The sequence below is a fragment of the Palaemon carinicauda genome, chromosome 11 (assembly GCF_036898095.1).
Source record: "Palaemon carinicauda isolate YSFRI2023 chromosome 11, ASM3689809v2, whole genome shotgun sequence".
NCBI classification, from domain to species: Eukaryota; Metazoa; Arthropoda; class Malacostraca; order Decapoda; family Palaemonidae; genus Palaemon; species Palaemon carinicauda.
The window spans coordinates 14,803,928-14,822,942 of NC_090735.1; the positions used below are offsets into that span (position 1 = coordinate 14,803,928).

At 32.8% G+C, this 19,015-nt stretch overlaps 1 protein-coding gene across 2 annotated transcripts; it reads right to left on the reverse strand.

The window, feature by feature from the left end:
* Window positions 1–579: 579 nt before the first annotated feature.
* On the reverse strand, window positions 580–18,643 carry LOC137649981 (uncharacterized). Of its 2 annotated transcripts, XM_068382975.1 has the most exons (16): window positions 18,553–18,643; window positions 18,309–18,373; window positions 17,360–17,468; window positions 17,115–17,179; window positions 16,100–16,200; window positions 15,854–15,922; window positions 14,947–15,047; window positions 14,705–14,769; window positions 8,649–8,752; window positions 8,407–8,471; window positions 7,442–7,545; window positions 7,198–7,262; window positions 4,989–5,136; window positions 4,745–4,812; window positions 3,584–3,675; window positions 580–3,411 (listed from the first exon to the last, which is right to left on the reverse strand). In XM_068382975.1, exons 9-15 carry the CDS (start codon window positions 8,667–8,669, stop codon window positions 3,625–3,627), a joined length of 522 nt encoding a protein of 173 aa, XP_068239076.1. In that variant the 5' UTR covers window positions 8,670–8,752; window positions 14,705–14,769; window positions 14,947–15,047; window positions 15,854–15,922; window positions 16,100–16,200; window positions 17,115–17,179; window positions 17,360–17,468; window positions 18,309–18,373; window positions 18,553–18,643; the 3' UTR covers window positions 580–3,411; window positions 3,584–3,624. The 2 variants fall into 2 exon arrangements, with proteins under 2 accessions (XP_068239076.1, XP_068239075.1); XM_068382974.1 differs by lacking the exons at window positions 580–3,411; window positions 3,584–3,675; window positions 14,705–14,769; ... (5 more) ...; window positions 18,309–18,373; window positions 18,553–18,643 and adding an exon at window positions 9,643–9,708 and having other exon boundaries at window positions 3,683–4,812.
* Between the last annotated feature and the right edge of the window lie 372 nt (window positions 18,644–19,015).

The window sequence follows — 19,015 nt, forward strand, 5'->3', positions numbered from 1 at the left end:
GCTGATGACAAGGGAATGCACAACTTGGGGCGATGTTAAGAATACAGCCAAAACCATTTACCGCAAATACCATTGCGCATTTCAATGTAATATTAAGGAAACAACAAAAGCAGTCTTCTCTAGAAGATTGTCAAGAAGAAAATTGCTCGAACTACTGATATTTAAAGTGAACTCTTAGATACCTTATCAGATATTCTCCGGGAAAGATTCTACCTTCAAGCAGTAACCTCTTCTCTCACTCCCGCAACAACTAATCTGAATTCATTTACAATGCTAAGGACTTTTACTTGATCACTAATTTTACAAGTTTGCTTCCAGAACTAACTAGGCTTTTGAACAGCAATATTCATCATTTGACCCATACAATTGCTATGGGAACATAATTTCAGCTTGTCCTTTATAGGGGAAGGTAATGATTCTTCATACATATGTATAGTATCACAAGTGTTAGCAAGACCAGCTGATGATCAATGTGCTTTTGAAGTCTAGAACCATTCTTGGAACATTTCTTTTACAGGGGACTTCGTTACAAAAGAAAAAAACAAATGGGTTGAGGAAAGTTAAAAATAAAAGTGCCACTTGTGTAAAAAGTTTTATTTTCAAATAATTATAAACTTTTCCAGATGTACAAAAACCATCTTAAGGCAGTACATCATTAATTTTTTTTTTCAAGTATCCTTAAATTAATAATTATCAACCTAAACTAATAGAAGCTTTAATTAAAAAATTTTAAATAATGAATAGTACCATGATGTTCCTTATTACATATTACACATCAAAACTTACCTGAATTGTAATATAACTGAATAACATCCACCAACCAAGGCCGAGTTGCTGGAAAAAAGTAAACCCTGTTATTAACAACATAAGACAACTGACACAAGATACACCATTCAATAGTTTTCTTGGTACAAGTTAACCGAGAATAATTTAGCAAGGATATCACAAATACTGTATGGACAAATTATTGCTTGGGCCCAAGGAGTCATAATATCAATCTTTTTTGCAACCATTTATAATGGATTGAAAAAAAAATTCTTAATATAAGACATTGGTTTGCAAAGACAGTCTTGCACAAGAGATTCAAATTTACATTTCTATATTACCTCAACATGTATTTTCAAGTCATAAATTTACCTAACTTCATTCAAAGCGTATGCAAACGTGAGAGGACAAACATGGAGACCATGGAGCCCAACCAATATTTGCACATTCCTCTGGCATCCGTTTCTAAAAGATTGAACTTGGGAGTTCAGCCTTTACTCAAACAGTGCCTTTTCTAATGGATACAGAAAATATTTCACTTCTTAAGGATACCCTCTATCCATTAAAAACAACCAGTGAATACCTAAAACAAGAAAAATAATCAATCCACATTCATATAAATTTATCTATGAGATTTATCCATATTGCTTATAGTATTTCAATGCAGCAATAAATCTGATTTCTACAAATTTAGTCCAATACTCAACAAAAATAGTTCTACAGTTGGCAAAATTTTAGAAAATTCATCTCCTACAAAATTCTGTGCCAAGCCATTTCATCCGGATTTCATTTGTAAAAGAAATTGTAAATTCAATTACTATTTATTTTCAGTACACAGTATTAATGTTGTTGTAAAAACTTAAGACATTTGCTCTTCATACATTTGCAATGTTTGTCCTAATTTCCTACAGAACTTCATATGACACTATTCTTAATTCCAGTCTTAAAAATTACTGCTAACTTGCTCCAAGAATTACAAATTCTGAGAATGTCCGAGAGAAAAAAAAAAAGCCTGAATTGTTTATAGTAATAATGAAGTCTAACCATGCTGAGAAAACCTAACTTATTTTGCTCAAATTACCCAATTTCATTATCAATGTCTGCTCACATCTATGTACTGTATAATATACGGATAAGTTGCCATTGTACAATATGAGGAGAGATACAAGTTTCCTAACTGAATATTATGCACTAATTGTTGGGATACGAATGCAAATTTCTTATTTTTTGCCCTTTAACGAATAGTCTACAATTTTTTTATACACTAAAATACATTTACCTAAAGAGCATGTCACGTTAACTACTTGCTTGAATATTCTTATTTAGATTTTAGACATTTCTTTCGCCTTCACAAAAACTTTCTTCCCATGCTTGACATCTATGGATTTTGCAAGTTACCATCGACTACACTCGGAATTTTCCACTATACATTTTCATCAGTGAAGCTATCGATTAGTAGGAGCTTTAGTTATATAAATTACATAGGTCTACAATCGATTCAACACTAACATTGAAACAACCAACTTTTTATGAAAAAGTCTTTGCCGTATCAGAAATGCAATTCCAGTAACTTTAGGAATTACAATTTACATGTTTACGAAAACATAGAGGACAGACACTGTGTCTCACTTTGAGATCCAGAACCCAACAAAAATTAGTAGTTAATAGTCTAATTTCTTACAGATATCCAACTGGTTAATAAGATAAAATTTTAATCTTTATATATAAAGTTACTATTCAAACCTCTGCACGAATTTGACTACTACCATTTCTTACACAAAAAAATTCTTGTTCTCAATCTGTAGTTACAGTATAAGCATAATGATTAAAAAAAAAAATATATTGCCTATTTATATACTGGAAATCATTTGAACAGATTTATCCGCATTTAAAAGGATGACTGTATTAATGTTTATTCACCACTGAAAAAGTCACTAGATTGTCTCGATACTGGGCTAGAGGCCTACAAGATCATTATAGTTGATTGGGGGTAACTTTGATACAAGACTAGGTTTGTGAATGCAGCAATATGATAGAAATAACCTTTCCTAAATGACATGTCTATGAGAAATATGCTTACACATTTTCCTTCAGCTTTTTGTCACTTCTCTTTTGTCTTCACACAAATCATTTGACTTCTGCTATAGCACCAATTATTCTCATGTACACATACTGTACAAAATTCTTTTTGCTCTTCTCAAAAAGTTGAAGTTCAACCTATTAAAACCACTTACGTCTACAACTCATTTGAACATGTCTAATCTTGAAAAAATAGAAAAGTGACATTTTGTCTAAAGTCCTCACAAGTAGAAAGTGCGATTCAATTTAGGTTACTCCTATATATCATTATACTTTACAAAATATAATTCACAAATAAAAGTGTATGCAAACGTGAGAGGATAGACATGGTGACCATGGAGCTCAACCAAAATTTGCAAATTACTCAGGCATCTGTTTCTAAAAGACTGACCTTAGGGTTTAGCCTTTACAACAAACCAGTGCCTAATTTGACAAAAGGCTCTAAAACCCAACCAACAGTAGGGATGTAATCATTTCCAGTTTTCCTACCTGCTTTCATTATACTGCACAGAAAAGTGTTCCATCAGCTTCACCTATAAGTAAACTCGGCCCCCCCACATTGAGTGTCTGTAAAGAATTAAATACATAAAAATAATCAAGCATGATAACTGGGAATATATTTGTTTTCAGTCTGCCCTAGTTGGCATCATTAAATCAGAAATGTTTTAACCCTTTGATTTTGTATCTCAACACAGCAACAAATACATGTGCTACAAAGAAAAAAAAATCCAATACTCACCAAAACCAGTAAACCTGGTTAGCAGTCAATTTTAAAAAATGCTAAACTGCAAAACACACTGCAAAGCTACATGGTCGATTCAATAAAAAATCCTGCAAAAGAAATTAAAGTATCTGATAATGAAAATCATCGTCATTTCGTTATTCAAGCATTCTCATAAATTACCTATTTACGGATTTCACCTGGGCTATAGTTAGTCTTTACTTCCACTTGTCCACTAGTTTCAAAACTACATTCTTATTCTCTATTTATATGGATATTGACAAGTAGGCTGAACCTTTCACTCTATATATTGGAAATCCTTTGAGCATGCCTTTTTAATTTCATAGGGCGACTACCTAAATAATCTAAATTATTGCCATTCTTATACTTTATTATTCCGATCAATTTACCTAATGGCAAAAAAATTATGATATAGCAAAATAACCTGCATGTGAAATAGTTGAGAGATTTGCAAATTACTATACAGTATAGTTAGATTTGTCAAGCTATCAGATTGGCTACAATGCAAAGATTCCTAATCAACCATTAAAAATACAGCTACTAGGTACTTTCCAACTTTGGGCCTTTAGCAAAAAAATTCTTATATCTTGAATGGTGTGAATTGGATAAGTTTGGGAATAATGGTAAGAAGCATAATGTATTCTATACCGTAAATTACCTTTCCCTATTGAATATGATAATTGCTAAATTACTTGCCTGAATATTTTCTTGTCAGCATTAAGTCACATTTTCTTCAGCTTAATATCAGCGGTTTCTTACACCTGCACACTAAAGAATTTTTTTGCTATATAGCTTCATTACTAAAGCTATCTACAGTACAACTTTTTGGGTCTGCAATTGATTTTCACATTTATAACAAGAAAAAAAAAAAAAAAGTAACATGACCTTACAATATCAAAAAGGGAATTAAAATTTATCTAACTCTTAAAACATGTCACTTCAAGAAACTATATTTATATTTTACAAATTAAGGTGTATGCAAACGTGAGAGGACAGACACGGAGACCATGGAGCCCAACCAATATTTGCATATTACTTTGGCATCTGTTTCTAATAGACTGACCTTAGTGTCCAGCCCTTACAACTAAACAGTGCCTCACTTTATAATAGGTCCAAAAGCCAACAAAAATTAGGTGTAATCATTTCCAGTTTTCCTACCTTCTTCATTATACATATAGGAACGTTCATCAGCTCGACCTTTGAATAACTCCTCTCAAAATGATTGCCTGTAAGAAAAAGTGACTCGTGAAGACAACCCTCCAAGTATAACATCAGGGAATTATTTACTCATGTTTTCAGTCCGCCCTAGTTGGCATCATTAAATCAGAAATGTTTTAACCCTTGTTTGTGTATTTCATCACAGCAATAAACTTGTTTTGCTAATACTAAGACCAATACTTACAACAAACAGTTAATCTAGTTAGCATGCAGTTGTTGAGAATTCTAGAAAATGCACACTTGTACCTATACGTGGGATGGGAAATCAACACCATCAAGACATCCTCCTGCCCTCCGTGAAAAGCCATTGGGTCGAGATCCCATAAATAATCCTGTAAAAGAAATTGAAGTATCAACTGATGCAGATCATTTAGTACAATATATCTAGTGATATGATGTTACTAAAATGTCCTTATAAATTACCCAAGTATTTATGGATTTCGCTTCCCTTAAACACACTAAAATCTACATTCAAATTATTTTTCTCTAACTATATAGATGATGAAATGTGCTGTCATCATAAAGTATTGCAAAATTACTGCAAAGGCTTGAAAATTCCTCTTATCTTCCATTCTAAACAATGGAAATCTTTTGAGCAATTGCAAATGATTTACATTAGCAATGGAAAATTACCTGTCAATAGAAATATGAAACTAGAAGGGCACTCAGTTGAGAACAGACCTCTGCCTCAATATGACAAGCATTATTTTTTTGCACATTTTCTTTTCAGCTTAGCTGTATTTTCCTAAGTGTCATTTGTGATTTAGCAGAAGTTTCTAACAACTGCACACTAAAGAATTTATTTTGCTCTATACCGCAATAATCAAACTACTGCGAGTCTACAACTGATTTCAACATTAAAACAAGACAAGTGACAGCTTGAGAACAAAAACATATCAAAAGGGTGATTAAAATCTAGCTAACTCAAATAGCTCGTGTAACTTTAGGCACTTTATTTTGTAAATTAAGGAATATGCAAACGTGAGAGGACAAACATGGAGACCATGGAGCACAACCAGTTTCTCAGTTCCTCTAGCATCTGTTTCTAAGACTGAACTCAGGGTCTAGCCATCACAACTAAACAATGCCTCTTTATAATGGTTCTAAAACCAAAAAAAAATTAGGTGTAACTTTCCTACCTTCAATCTACCATGTAGGATGTCCATCAGCTCCACCTTTTAGTAACCATTCCGAAATGATAGCCTGTACGAAGAATTCACTTATAAAGAAAAATATCCAAGTATAACAACAGGAAATATATTAACTTAGTTCTCAGTCCGCCCTAGTTGGCATCATTAAATCAGAATTTTTTTTTTTAACCCTTTGTTTATGTATCTCATCACAGCAATAAATTCAAGTTCAACAAATATTAAGACCAATACTTACCAAAAACACAGTTAATTTCATTAGCATAGCTTCAAGAACTCAACAAACTGCTTAATCCTCAAAAACCCTGTTAACCTATATGGTCCATATTTCATAATAATCCTGCAAAAGAAATTAAGAGTATCTCTCAATATACATTTAGTACAAATACTACTTTGATACTAAAACTCATAAATTACCTATTCATACTATTCTTAAATGTATCGTTACAGGACTATATTAAAATTATTCACACCAACACCCATCGTGTGAATCAAAGTTATAGAATATGTTTTTATCAACACTACATTACTATTAGAGTTGTATGTCAATGTATTAAGAGGGGACACAAAAAACATGTTCCCTTATCAGAAATGAATACAAATGCATTTGTTAAGTATTACCCACGTCTACCTCTTCGAAACAAAAAACCTAATACATTTTGAATGGCGTGAACTCAAGAGCTTTGGGAATAATGGTAAAGCATAAAATCTATTCCATATTTTCATACACTGAAATACCCTTTCCTATACATTATGCACACGTGTTATTTGCGCGCATATGTTTTTAGGTTAGATGCATTTTCTTCCTTGGTTTAATGTCATCAGTGGTTTAGCAGGAACCTACCTCTCAACCACATTTGGCTCTACACCTTCATTGCTCAAGCTACCTATAGTTTGAGGTTAAATCATACACATCTCCGGCCTACATCTGACATCTGATTACTAATTGATAATCAAAATAGACAAATGCAATTTTGAGACAAGGCCTTACAATACTAAAAGGAGATTAAAATCTAAATAACTCACATAAATCAAAACTACATGAACAACATTTCAGAAATAAGTTGTGTGCAAACGTGAGAGGACAAACATGGAGACCATGGAGCCCAACCAATATTTGCAAGTTCCTCTGGCTTCTGTTTTCAAAAGACAGACCTCAGGGTCTAGCCTTTACAACTAAACAGTGCCTCACTTTATAATGGCCTTATAACCCCACCAAAAATTAGGTGTACAACTCTTTCCTACCTTCATTCTATCGTATATTAATGTACACCAGCTCCACTTTTCAGTAACCACTCCCAAATGATAGCCTATAAGAACAATTTGTTTATGAAGAAAAATATCCAATTATAACAACAGGGAATACATTAAATTAGTTCTCAGTCCGCCCTAGTTGGCATCATTAAATCAGAATTTTTTTAACCCTTTGTTTATGGATCTCATCAGAGCAATAAATTAAATTTCAACAAATATCAAGACGAATACTTACCAAAAACACAGTTAACCTCATTAGTATGAAGCTTCAAGAACTCGTCAAAATGCTTAATCCTCCAAAACCCTGTTAACCTATATGGTCCAGATTCCATAAAAACCCTGCAAAAGAAATTAAAATATCTCTCAATGTACAATAATTAGTATAAATACTGCTTGGTTACTAAAACTCACAAAAATTACCTATTCATGCTTTTCTTAATGTATCGTTACAGAGCTTTATCAAAATTATTCACACTAACACCCTGCATGTGAATCAAATTTAGAGTATATTTACATCAACACTGTACATTACTATAGAGTTGACTCATGTATTAGATAGGACACAAAAGCAGCATTTCCTAATTAGAAATGAATACAAATGCAATTGCTAAGCATTTCCCAGGTCTAGCTCTTTGGGAATAATGGTACTGTAAAGCATAAAACCTATTCTATACTTTTATACACTAAAATACCACTTGCTATAGAACATGCTCAAGAATTATATGCAAGCATATGATTTTAGGTTTTAGAAGCACTTTCTTTCTCTGTTTAATGTCATCAGTGGTTTAGCATGAGTTTCTTTCAAAATTACAAGAGAATTCCTTTGGCTCCACACCTTCATTACTCAAGTTACCGATAGTTTGAAGTTTAATCCTACAAGTCTCAGGTCTGCAAATTATTCTAACATTAACATAGACAAATGTAATTCTGAGACAAGGCCTTACAATACTAAAAGGTGATTAAAATCTGAATAACTCCCATAAATCAAAACTCCATGAACAACATTTCAGAAATTAAGTTGTGTGCAAACGTGAGAGGACAAACATGGAGACCATGGAGCCCAACCAATATTTGCACATTACTCTGGCATCTGTTTTTAAATGACAAGACCTCAGGATCTAGCCTTTACAACTAAACAGTGCCTCACTTTATAATGGCTCTATAACCCCAACAAAAATTAGGTGTGTTACTCTTTCTTACCTTCTTTCTATCGTATATGAATGTACACCAGCTCCATCTTTTAGTAACCACTTCCAAACGATAGCCTGTAAGAACAATGTGCTTATGAAGAAAAATATCAAAGTATAACAAGGAATATATTAACTAAGTTCTCAGTCCGCCCTAGTTGGCATCATTAAATCAGAAAATTTTTTAACCCTTTGTTTATGTATCTCATCACAGGAAAAAATTAAAGTTCAAAAAATTTCATGATGAATACTTACCAAAACCACAGTTAACCTCATTAGTATAGTTTCAAGAAATCGGCAAAATGCTTAATCCTCCAAAACCCTCTGTTACCCTCTATGGTCCAGATTCCATAAAAATCCTGCAAAAGAAATTAAAATATCTCTCAATGTACAATAAGTAGTATAAATACTGCTTGGTTACTAAAACTCATAAATTACCTATTCATGCTATTCTTAATGTATCGTTACAGAGCTTTATTAAAATTATCCTACTAACACCCCTCGTGTGAATCAAAGTTATAGAGTATGCTTATATCAACACTACATTACTATAGAGTTGTATGTCAATGTATTAGAGAGGACACAAAAACAATGTTCCCTTATCAAATAATGAATACAAATGCATTTGTTAAGTATTACCCACGTCTAACCCTTCAAAACAAAAAACAATACATTTTAAATGGCGTGAACTCGAGCTTTGAGAATAATGGTAAAGCATAAAATCTATTTTATACTTTTATACCCTAAAATACCATTTCCTATACATTATGCACATGTGTTATTTGCACGCATATGTTTTTAGGTTAGATGCATTTTCTTCCTTGGTTTAATGTCATCAGTGGTTTAGCAGAAACCTACCTTTCAACCGCATTTGGCTCAACACCTTCATTCCTCAAGCCCCCTATAGTTTGAGGTTAAATCACACACATCTCCGGCCTACATCTGATTACTAGTTGATAATCAAAATAGACAAATGCAATTTAGACAAGGCCTTACACTGGTAAAGGAGATGAAAATCTAAGTAACTCACATATATCAAAACTACATGAACAACATTTCAGAAATAAGTTGTGTGCAAACGTGAGAGGACAAACATGGAGACCATGGAGCCCAACCAATATTTGCAAGTTCCTCTGGCATCTGTTTTCAAAAGACAGACCTCAGGGTCTAGCCTTTACAACTAAACAGTGCCTCACTTTATATTGGCTCTATAACCCCAACAAAAATTAGGCGTGTTACTCTTTCCTACCTTCATTCTATTGTATATGAATGTACACCAGCTCCATCTTTTAGTAACCACTTCCAAACGATAGCCTGTAAGAACAATGTGCTTATGAAGAAAAATATTAAAGTACAACAGGGAATATATTAACTAAGTTCTCAGTCCGCCCTAGTTGGCATCATTAAATCAGAATTTTTTTTTAACCCTTTGTTTATGGATCTCATCACAGCAATAAATTCAAGTTCAACAAATATTAAGACCAATACTTACCAAAAAAAAGTTAATTTCATTAGCACAGCTTCAAGAACTCGACAAAATGCTTAATCCTCCAAAACCCTGTTAACCCATATGGTCCATATTTCATAATAATCCTGCAAAAGAAATTAAGAGTATCTCTCAATATACATTAATTAGTACAAATACTGCTTTGTTACTAAAACTCGTATAAATTACCTATTCATACTATTCTTACATGTATCGCTACAGGGCTATATTAAAATTATTCAACTAACCCCCACCGTGTGAATCAAAGTTATCGCTACAGCGCTATATTAAAATTATTCAACTAACCCCCACCGTATGAATCAAAGTTATCGCTACAGGGCTATATTAAAATTATTCAACTAACATCCACCGTGTGAATCAAAGTTATCGCTACAGGGCTATATTAAAATTATTCAACTAACCCCCACCGTGTGAATCAAAGTTATCGCTACAGGGCTATATTAAAATTATTCAACTAACCCCCACCGTGTGAAGCAAAGTTATCGCTACAGGGCTATATTAAAATTATTCAACTAACCCCCACCGTGTGAATCAAAGTTATCGTTACAGGGCTATATTAAAATTATTCAACTAACCCCCACCGTGTGAATCAAAGTTATCGTTACAGGGCTATATTAAAATTATTCAACTAACATCCACCGTGTGAATCAAAGTTATCGCTACAGGGCTATATTAAAATTATTCAACTAACATCCACCGTGTGAATCAAAGTTATCGCTACAGGGCTATATTAAAATTATTCAACTAACCCCCACCGTGTGAATCAAAGTTATCGCTACAGGGCTATATTAAAATTATTCAACTAACCCCCACCGTGTGAAGCAAAGTTATCGCTACAGGGCTATATTAAAATTATTCAACTAACCCCCACCGTGTGAATCAAAGTTATCGTTACAGGGCTATATTAAAATTATTCAACTAACATCAACCATGTGAATCAAAGTTATCGAGTATGTTTATATCAACACTACATTATTCATAGAGTTGTATGTCAATGTATTAGAGAGGACACAAAAACAATGTTCCCTTATCAAAAATGAATACAAATGCATTTTTTTAAGTATTACCACATCTACCTCTTCAAAACAAAAAACCTAGTACATTTTGAATGACGTGAACTCGAGCTTTGGGAAAAATGGTAAATCATTAAATCTATTCTATACTTTTATACACTAAAATACCCTTTCCTATACATTATGCACACGTGTTATTTGCACGCATATGTTTTTAGGTTAGATGCATTTTCTTCCTTAGTTTAATGTCATCAGTGGTTTAGCAGAAACTTACCTTTCAACCGCATTTGGCTCTACACCTTCATTGCTCAAGCTACCTATAGTTTGAGGTTAAATAATACACATCTCCGGCCTACATCTGATTACTAGTTGAGAATCAAAATAGATAAATGCAATTTTGAGACAAGGCCTTACAATAGTAAAAGGTGATTAAAATCTAAATAACTCCCCTAAATCAAAACTCCATGAACAACATTTCAGAAATAAGTTGTGTGCAAACGTGAGAGGACAAACATGGAGACCATGGAGCCCAACCAATATTTGCAAGTTCCTCTGGCATCTGTTTTCAAAAGACAGACCTCAGGGTCTAGCCTTTACAACTAAACAGTGCCTCACTTTATAATGGCTCTATAACCCCAACAAAAATTAGGTGTGTTACTCTTTCCTACCTTCATTCGATCGTATATGAATGTACACCAGCTCCATCTTTTAGTAACCACTTCCAAACGATAGCCTGTAAGAACAATGTGCTTATGAAGAAAAATATCAAAGTATAACAAGGAATATATTAACTAAGTTCTCAGTCCGCCCTAGTTGGCATCATTAAATCAGAATTTTTTTAACCCTTTGTTTATGGATCTCATCAGAGCAATAAATTAAATTTCAACAAATATCAAGACGAATACTTACCAAAGAAACACAGTTAACCTCATTAGTATGAAATTTCAAGAACTCGTCAAAATGCTTAATCCTCCAAAACCCTGTTAACCTATATGGTCCAGATTCCATAAAAACCCTGCAAAAGAAATTAAAATCTCTCAATATACAATAATTAGTATAAATACAGCTTGGTTACTAAAACTCAAAGTTCCCATTCATGCTATTCTTAATGTATCGTTACAGAGCTTTATTAAAATTATTCACACCAACACCCATCGTGTGAATCAAGGTTGTAGAGTATGTTTATATCAACACTGTACATTACTATAGAGTTGAGTGTCATGTATTAGATAAGACACAAAAGCAGCATTTCCTAATTAGAAATGAATACAAATGCAATTGCTAAGCATTTCCCAGGTCTAGCTCTTCGAAACAAAACAAATAATTTAATAAATCTTTAACGGCATGAACTAAATAGCTTTGAGAATAATGGTAAAGCATAAAACCTATTCTATACTTTTATACACTAAAATACCACTTCCTATAGAATATGTTCAAGAATTATATGCAAGCATATGATTTTAGGTTTTAGATGCATTTTATTTCTCTGTTTAATGTCATCAGTGATTTAGCAGGAGTTTCTTTCAAATTTACAAGAAAATTCCTTTGGCTCCACACCACAACTCAAGTTACCTATAGTTTGAAGTTTAATCCTACAAGTCTCAGTCTGCAAATAATTCTAAAATTTCTAACATTAAAATAGACAAATGTAATTCTGAGACAAGGCCTCACAATACTAAAAGGAGATTAAACTCTGAATAACTCCCATAAATCAAAACTCCATGAACAACATTTCAGAACTTAAGTTGTGTGCAAACGTGAGAGGACAAACATGGAGACCATGGAGCCCAACCAATATTTGCACATTACTCTGGCATCTGTTTTTAAATGACAAGACCTCAGGGTCTTGCCTTTACAACTAAACAGTGCCTCACTTTATAATGGCTCTATAACCCCAACAAAAATTAGGCTTTTAACTCTATCCTACCTTCAATCTAACGTATAGGATGTCCATCAGCTCCACCTTTTAGTAACACCAAATGATTGCCTGTAAAGAAGAATTTCTTATGAAGAAAAATATCAAAGTATAACAGGGAATATATTAACTAAGTTCTCAGTCCGCCCTAGTTGGCATCATTAAATCAGAAATTTTTTTAACCCTTTGTTTATGGATCTCATCACAGCAATAAATTAAAGTTAAAAAAAATATCAAGACAAATACTTACCAAAAAAACAGTTAACCTCATTAGTTTGAAGTTTCAAAAACTCGTCAAAATGCTTAACCCTCCAAAGCCTTGTTAACCTATATGGTCCAGATTCCATAAAAATCCTGCAAAAGAAATGAAAGTATCTCTCAATGTACAATAATTAGTATAAATACAGCTTGGTTACTAAAACTCACATAAATTACCTATTCATGCTATTCTTAATGTATCGTTACAGAGCTTTATTAAAATTATTCACACTAACACCCTGCGTGTGAATTAAAGTTATAGAGTATATTTACATCAACACTGTGCATTACTATAGAGTCAAGTGTCAATGAATTAGATAGGACACAAAAGCAACGTTTCCTAATCAGAAATCAATACAAATGCAATTGCTAAGAATTTCTCAGGTCTAGCTCTTTGAAACAAAAAAAATTTAATACATCTTTAACGGCGTGAACTAGATAGGTTTGGGAATAATGGTAAAGCATAAAATCTATTCTATACTTTTAACCACTAAAATAACACTTCCTACAGAATATGCACAAAAATTATATGCAAGCATATGATTTTGGGTTATACAGTAGAGTCCCGAATTATGCGAGAATTTGGTCGATAAATGACCTCGTATAAATGAAAAATCACATATTTCGAAACACACAACAGAAATAATTACATTGGGGCCATGGCAACCAGCAACTTGCCTATTCAAACGTGTTTACTACTTATTTCCAATACTTTTTATGTACTATACTGTATTTCTTTATATCAAATTATTCTTGTAAATAAATCAAACATTTAATATACTTTAAAGTTCTAATAACTTGAAAAATGGTTAAAATTACATCCAGGATGGGTGAAAACACCGTATATTTCTCGTTATAACAAGACCCAAAATACAGACAAATTTAAAGTTTGTCATATCTATTGTTTAAGACAACTGGTGAATAGCAAAACCCATCACTCTATAGACTAGCTTTTGTTGTATCATTGAAAATCAAGAATTATAAATCACCGTATTTAGGGCTACCAATATACTTAAAAAGACAAAAGATTTGATACGTTTTGTAATGCTTGACTCGCAAACTTTGAACAGCTTTGCAGATAGAGAAAATGTATTTTTGAAAAATAGCGATCGTAGAAAAGGGGAATCGTATAATTCGAACACGCATAATTCGGGACCGTACTGTAGATGCATTTTCTTCCTCTGTTTAATGTCATCAGTGGTTTAGCATCTTTCAAATTTACAAGAGAATTCCTTTGGCTCCACACCTTCATTACTCAAGTTACCGATAGTTTGAAGTTTAATCCTACAAGTCTCAGGTCTGCAAATAATTCTAAAATGTCTAACATTAAAATAAAACGAATGTAATTCTGAGACAAGGCCTTACAATACTAAAAGGAGATTAAAATCTAAACTCCCATAAATCTAAACTCCATGAACAACATTTCAGAACTTAAGTTGTGTGCAAACGTGAGAGGACAAACATGGAGACCATGGAGCCCAACCAATATTTGCACATTACTCTGGCATCTGTTTTTAAATGACAAGACCTCAGGATCTAGCCTTTACAACTAAACAGTGCCTCACTTTACAATGGCTCTATAACCACAACAAAAATTAGGCGTGTTACTCTTTCCTACCTTCATTCTATCGTATATGAATGTACACCAGCTCCATCTCTTAGTAACCACTTCCAAACGATAGCCTGTAAGAACAATGTGCTTATGAAGAAAAATATCAAAGTATAACAAGGAATATATTAACCAAGTTCTCAGTCCGCCCTAGTTGGCATCATTAAATCAGAAAATTTTTTAACCCTTTGTTTATGTATCTCATCAGAGCAATAAATTGAAGTTCACAAAATATCAAGACGAATACTTACCAAACCAGTTAACCTCATTAGTATGAAGTTTCAAAAACTCGTCAAAATGCTTAATCTTCCAAAACCCTGTTAACCTATATGGTCCAGATTCCATAACAATCCTGCAAAAGAAATAAAAGTATCTCTCAATGTACAATAATTAGTATAAATACTGCTTGGTTACTAAACCTCACAAATTATCTATTCTTAATGTATCGTTACAGAGCTTTATCAAAATTATTCACACTTCCTTATTAGAAATGAATACAAATGCAATTGCTAAGCATTTCACAGGTCTAGCTCTCTCAAAACAAAACAAAATTTAACACATCTTTAACGGCGTGAACTAGATAGCTTTGAGAATAATGGTAGAGCATAAAACCTATTCTATACTTTTATACACTAAAATACCATTTCCTATAGAATATGCTAAACAATTATAGGCAAGCATATGATTTTAGGTTTTGGATGCATTTTATTTCTCTGTTTAATGTCACCAGTGATTTAGCAGGAGTTTCTTTCAAATTTACAAGAGAATTCCTTTGGCTTTACACCTTCATTACTCAAGTTACCGATAGTTTGAAGTTTAATCCTACAAGTCTCAGGTCTGCAAATAATTCTAAAATTTCTAACATTAAAATAGACAAATATAATTCTGAGACAAGGCCTTACAATACTAAAAGGAGATTAAAATCTAAATAACGCGCACAAATCAAAACTACATGAACAACATTTCAGAACTTAAGCTGTTTGCAAACGTGAGAGGACAAACATGGAGACCATGGAGCCCAACCAATATTTGCACATTTCTCTGGCATCTGTTTTCAAATGACAAGACCTCAAGGTCTAGCCTTTACAACTAAACAGTGCCTCACTTTATAATTGCTCTATAACCCCAACAAAAATTAGGTGTGATACTCCTTCCTACCTGCTTTCTATCGTATATGAATGTACACCAGCTCCATCTTTTAGTAACCACTTCCAAACGATAGATAGCCTGTAAGAATAATTTGCTTATGAAGAAAAATATCAAAGTATAACAGGGAATATATTAACCAAGTTCTCAGTCCGCCCTAGTTGGCATCATTAAATCAGAATTTTTTTTAACCCTTTGTTTATGGATCTCATCACAGGAAAAAATTAAAGTTCAAAAACTATCAAGATGAATACTTACCAAACCAGTTAACCTCATTAGTATGAAGTTTCAAAAGCTCGTCAAAATCCTTAATCCTCGAAAACCCTGTTAACCTATATGGTCCAGATTCCATAAAAATCCTGAAAAAGAAATGAAAGTATCTCTCAATGTACAATAATTAGTATAAATACAGCTTGGTTATTAAAACTCAAAGTTCCCATTCATGCTATTCTTAATGTATCGTTACAGAGCTTTATTAAAATTATTCACACCAACACCCATCGTGTGAATCAAGGTTGTAGAGAATGTTTATATCAACACTGTATATTACTATAGAGTTGAGTGTCATGTATTAGATAGGACATAAAAGCAACATTTCCTAATCAGAAAAGAATACAAATGCAATTGCTAAGTATTTCCCAGGTCTAGTTCTTCGAAACCAAAATCAAAATTTTATACATCTTTAATGGTGTGAATTAGATAACTTGGGAGTAATGGTAAAGCATAAAACCTATTCTATACTTTTATACACTAAAATACCACTTGCTATAGAATATGCTCAAGAATTACATGCAAGCCTATGATTTTAGGGGTTTGGATGCATTTTCTTTCTCAGTTCAATATCATTAGTGTTTTAGCAGGAGTTTCTTTCAAATTTACAAGAGAATTCCTTTGGCTCTACACCTTCATTATTCAAGTTACCTATAGTTTGAAGTTTAATCCTACAAGTCTCAGGTCTGCAAATAATTCTAAAATGTCTAACATTAAAATAAGACGAATGTAATTCTGAGACAAGGCCTTACAATACTAAAAGGAGATTAAAATCTAAACTCCCATAAATCTAAACTCCATGAACAACATTTCAGAACTTAAGTTGTGTGCAAACGTGAGAGGACAAACATGGAGACCATGGAGCCCAACCAATATTTGCAAGTTCCTCTGGCATCTGTTTTCAAAAGACAGACCTCAGGGTCTAGCCTTACAACTAAACAGTGCCTCACTTTATAATGGCTCTATAACCCCAACAAAAATTAGGTGTACAACTCTTTCCTACCTTCATTCTATCGTATATGAATGTACACCAGCTCCACTTTTCAGTAACCAGTCCCAAATGATAGCCTGTAAGAGCAATTTGTTTATGAAGAAAAATATCCAATTATAACAACAGGGAATACATTAAATAAGTTCTCAGTCCGCCCTAGTTGGCATCATTAAATCAGAATTTTTTTTAACCCTTTGTTTATGTATCTCATCACAGTAATAAATTCAAATTCAACAAATATCAAGAACAATACTTACCAAAGACACAGTTAACCTCAGTAGCATAAAGTTTCAAGAATTCTACAGAATGCTTAATACTCCAAATTTGTCTGCTAACTCATATGGTCTGGATTCTATAAAAAAAATCCTGCAAAAGAAATTAAAGTGTATCATTATGTACACTTATTAGTACAAATATTGCTTTGGTTACAATTACTCATAAAACGCCTATTCATAGAACACAATATTTTCAAATGTACATCATTACAGAACTATATTAAAATTCTTCACACATTAACGTCGTGCATGTGATTGAAAGTTATATTGTATGTTTATATCAACACTGTAAATGACTATATTGTTAAGATTGTCAATGTCCTAGATAGGCCAGGAGAAAAAATTCCTAACTAAAGATGACTAGCTTTTTGAAACAAAAAATAAAAAGCAATACATTTTGAATGGTGTGAACTAGATAGCTTTGGGGATAATGGTAAAGCATAAAAACATTTTCTATGCTTTTATACACTAAAATCACCTTTCTTATATATGAACAAATGTTATTTGCGTGCATTTTCTTCCATGACTTAATGTCATCGGTGGTTTAGCAGTAATCCCTCTCAAGCGCGTTTGGCTCTACACTTTTATTACTCGAGCTACCTATAGTTTGAAAGTTTAATCATACAAAGTTTCTGGTCTATAATCATTACAATAGAAAAATGTAATTTTGAGACAAGGCCTTACGACACAAAAGGGTGATAAAAATTTAAATAACTCCAATAACTCAATAATTCAACATCTCAAAAATTAAGGTGTATGCAAACGTGAGAGGACAAACATGGAGACCATGGAGCCCAACCAATATTTGCACATTACTCTGGCATCTGTTTTCAAAAGACAGACCTCAGGGTCTAGCATTTACAACTAAATAGTGCCTCACTTTATAATGGCTCTATAACCCTAACAAAAATTAGGTGTAACCATTTCCTACCTTTATTATACCGTATAGAAATGCTCATCAGTTCAAACTCTTAGTAACCACAGCCAAATGATTGCCTGTAAAGAAGAATTCACTTAAGAAGAAAAATATGAAAGTACAACAACAGAACATAATAGCTTAAGTTCTCAGTCCGCCCTAGTTGGCATCATTAAATCAGAAATGTTTTAACCCTTTGTTTATGTATCTCATCACAGCAATAAATTCAAATTCAACAAATATCAAGACCAATACTTACCAAAAACAGAGTTAACCTCATTGGTACAGTTTTCAAGAACTCGACAAAACCCTCTGCTAACCCATATGGTCCAGATTCCAAAAATCCTGCAAAAGAAAATTAACTCTCTCAATGTACATTATTACAAAAACTGCTTTGGCTATTTAAACTCAAATTACCTTTACATAGATTTCACTATTCTTAAATATACCTGGTTACAGAAGTACTGCATACTAAAATTATTCATATCAACTCCCTGTGTGAATCAAAGTTATAGATAGGGCAGGACCAGCATTTCCTAACCAGACATGAATACTAATGAAATTGTTAAGAATTTCACTGGTCTAACTTTGAAATAAAATAAATTAATGCATCTTGAATGGCGTAAACTAAATAGCTTTGGAAATACTGTAATGGTAAAACAAAATACATTATATGCATTTTTACACAAATCCCTTTTCCTAAAGAATATGCACAAGCGTTA

Excerpts from the sequence above, each read along its gene's own strand:
- LOC137649981 (XM_068382974.1), bottom strand. The coding sequence starts at position 8,669 with ATGAGGTTAACTGTGGTTTTG. Across the intron at positions 5,137-7,197 it reads TAATATACGATAGAATGAAG|GATTATTTATGGGATCTCGA; the intron begins GTAGGAAAGAGT and ends TTTCTTTTACAG. Across the intron at positions 4,813-4,988 it reads AACTAGATTAACTGTTTGTT|GCAATCATTTTGAGAGGAGT; the intron begins GTAAGTATTGGT and ends TTTTTCTTACAG.